Here is a 3,231-nt window from a genome sequence, read left to right on the forward strand (position 1 = left end):
TGTTATATCTCATACATCTGATAACTAATGCTATTGAAGTTGGATTTGGCCTGAAAGTCAAAGTGGAGCTTCTAAAACGAGGCCTGTGTTTACCAAATGACATTTGACAAGTTGTATAGCTTTAATGTTATTTGCGACGTTTATTGTTCGGCTTTTACAAGAACGCTAATACATGTGAAACAAAATTCCTAGAAAAATAAAACATTAATAACACTAAGAGCGAATCACATTGTGGCTAACAATAAAACCCCCTCATTTGTTGACGATCCTCAAATAACAATATAACACATATGACTGGCAAAGCCGTGCTTGCTTTACGAGTACATTCTGACAATACCAATTCCAGGGCTTTGTCGGGTTGCAGTAGTTACCGGTATTGTTCAGATTTTACGATCCACGACACGGTTGGAAATGCGAGAACGTTATGATCCGATTGGCGTTCGTTACATTTCTGCTAACGCCACGACTCTTAATAAGCAACATGCCAGCTTGGCATGGCTACGGCATTGCAGCAGCTGTGTTGTATTTTTCAGTCGCCTGATAGATCGATATACTTAGCTGGATACATTCTGAAATTCCCCGTTGACTTGTTTAAAGAGAAAGATTAATGTGTAGCTTGGTAAAATTCGAGAATGCTATTCCACCTGTTTTACTGAAAACCCGTTACATGAAAAAGGGCCAATAAATATGTAAATTATGGTGATTTTACCAACTACATAACTGTAAAATATTTAAGTTTAACTAGCCAGAGTCCAGTAACATTCACTTGTATCCTTCATACGGTGTATAATTCAGGAGACCAATTTTATAAAGTTTGAAAATCTCATCTTAATCTATTATTAATTTATTATGTGCATCATACTTGCACACCAAAGATTAAGTGCGTGCGATATCAATAACAGATTAAATGAGGTTTTAAGAATTAAAATATTACTAAATTATGGATGCATTTAAAAGAGCATAGGGATACAAGTGGTTAGTAAAATATGGAACTAAATATTAACAAGGGTAATTCCATAAAGTATATTATAAAGGTAATATTATCAAAATTGCAATTATTATTAGTACATAGGTAGATAATTAGGTGCCTACCTACATGTTTGACCCATACAATTCCCGAGATGGTACAAATCCTTGTTTGTTTAACAAAGGTCTGTGGAGATATCCATCATGATACAAACCGGCAATGGGTCTAAATTGACCTGGTAAATAAAGATTCGACGAAAGTCTGCTCCATTTCTTATCAGAAAGGTTATTAGAGGTATTCATAGCTATCATGTCCTTGGTATTAGTTGCAAACATTTTCCAATTATCGTCGTTTTCTGGCAAAGAAATTTTAGTGAGTGTTATAGGAGCCGATGTAGTCAATGATAAGTTTTGGAGAAATTCATTATCATATTTGGGTGCTGAATAAGATCCTGCAGGCATTTTTGTGGTCTCAGTTAGTGATCCAGTAACCTGCTCCGTGGTATTTATGTCTGAAGTAACTGGCGTTATTGTCGTCACTTCTTTGTTAGTTGTTGTAGGAATTTCATCAGTTGTGTTGTTTTCTAATCTTAAAATGGCCACTTCTCTCGGATCTATGCCAACACCTGTATCTTCTTGGATAGTAGAATCACTGAATGAAACTCGATCGGTGTCAGTTAGACTTTGATCGTTACTTGAGTTTGTGTCAGCTGTTGTAAGTTTTTGGAACACATCACCATTTTCTTGATAACTGTTATCACCAATAGACTCTTGAAAATTGTGTTTTTGACTGAGTGCCGGAATGATTATTATAGGGGAATACACAAAAGGTCTTGAACGTATTGCACTTCTTTCATTGTATCTAAAACCAAATAGAGATACAAAATGACGATCAACACGATTCATTGACTGACCTGCAACAAAAATATTTTTTAAGAATATCTTTTAAGTTAGATAACTAATTTCAGCTAACGTTCTACGTTTCATTACTAACATGAACGAGCACTGCAATGAATTATTATAATGAAAAATAAACGTCCGCTCACTCGCATTTTGCAAAGTCAAATAAAGCGCTAGAATGTATTGCCATACTCTCATATGTCTGGCACAGTAAATGCAAAATTGCAACATAAATCTATCCCAGACCGATGTTACTACGAGCAGAATTGTGGATGTTTTAGTAATCTGAGAAAAAGTTTTCCTATGAACGTTTTGCTATCGCCAGACACGATCGTTGGTATAGGAGTGGCATTCAGATTTTTAATATCAGTTTTTGATTTGATACTATAAATATATTATTCTGTATGCATTGGGCTCGCACCAGTAAATAAATACGAGCAAAATACACTGTGAGTAATATTATATCGACTTAAAATCAATAACATATGTTTAAAGTTTTAATGCCGCTTCAGGATCGAGTGTAATAGCAATCAGTATATTTTTTTACTGTGTTGCCGACAATAAACTAAAGATTTTATATATCTGATTAACACATTCACCGCTGAGCTACGGTTTCCCGGTATATAGCGAAAATACTTCGTAGAGGCAAAACGACAATGTGACGTAAATATGATTTTAATCCATTCAGCGCTAATCATAGTGCTGAATGGGTTAAAATCATATTTACCTAATTAATAAAGTAACAGAATACGCGATGGAAATGTGTCTAGAAAATAACACATAATTGGTAAATTTTGCATATACCGAATCAAGTGAAATCGAAAATAAACATGAACCACATTAAAAATGCGGGCTAGTCAGACGTCAATGTTATCTTAGTTTCATAATTTACTTTACCAGTTTTACAGTGGTTTACCCGTATACGGGCATGCTATTATGTAACGATAGTTAAAAACATATTTTAAGTATACTAAGTAAACCGAACTAGATAATTATTCAATTAAACTCAAAAATACGAACTGCTATAAAATAGTTCCTTACATATGAACACACTTGTAAACGAATCTCGAATATTTATTGTAATGTTTATTCCTGCTATTTATTATTTGAAATATAAAGGAAAAACACAAGTATTATTTCGACAAAATAAAATACGGTCGTGTACATTTCTACATCAAACTAATTCCACACGCAAACAAGAACGTTCGTCATATAAGTAAGTACCTTACAACTAGCGAAAGAATTAGTCCTCACTAATAACAATATACCTAAATTAAATTTTAGAATCTTTCAACATCTACTACTTCAAGTTTAGAAAAATAGAAATGATTTTTTTTTATAAAACACTGGTATTAGTAATTATTT

The 3,231-nt window shown here is 33.5% G+C and overlaps 1 protein-coding gene across 1 annotated transcript; it reads right to left on the minus strand.

Moving 5' to 3' along the window:
• Nucleotides 1–1,092: 1,092 nt before the first annotated feature.
• Nucleotides 1,093–2,110, minus strand: LOC134745816 (uncharacterized). Its single transcript, XM_063679906.1, has 2 exons — nt 1,961–2,110; nt 1,093–1,880 (listed from the first exon to the last, which is right to left on the minus strand). Exons 1-2 carry the CDS (start codon nt 2,016–2,018, stop codon nt 1,093–1,095), a joined length of 846 nt encoding a protein of 281 aa, XP_063535976.1. The 5' UTR covers nt 2,019–2,110.
• Between the last annotated feature and the right edge of the window lie 1,121 nt (nt 2,111–3,231).

This window comes from Cydia strobilella, chromosome 12 (assembly GCF_947568885.1).
Source record: "Cydia strobilella chromosome 12, ilCydStro3.1, whole genome shotgun sequence".
In the NCBI taxonomy this organism is placed as follows: Eukaryota; Metazoa; Arthropoda; class Insecta; order Lepidoptera; family Tortricidae; genus Cydia; species Cydia strobilella.

What these genes read in the sequence shown, in the direction of transcription:
- LOC134745816 (XM_063679906.1), bottom strand. Translation starts at nt 2,018, where the DNA reads ATGCGAGTGAGCGGACGTTTATTTTTCATTATAATAATTCATTGCAGT. An exon ending in TCATTGCAGTGCTCGTTCAT is followed by an intron (nt 1,881 to 1,960) that starts GTTAGTAATGAA and finishes TTTTTGTTGCAG; the next exon opens with GTCAGTCAATGAATCGTGTT.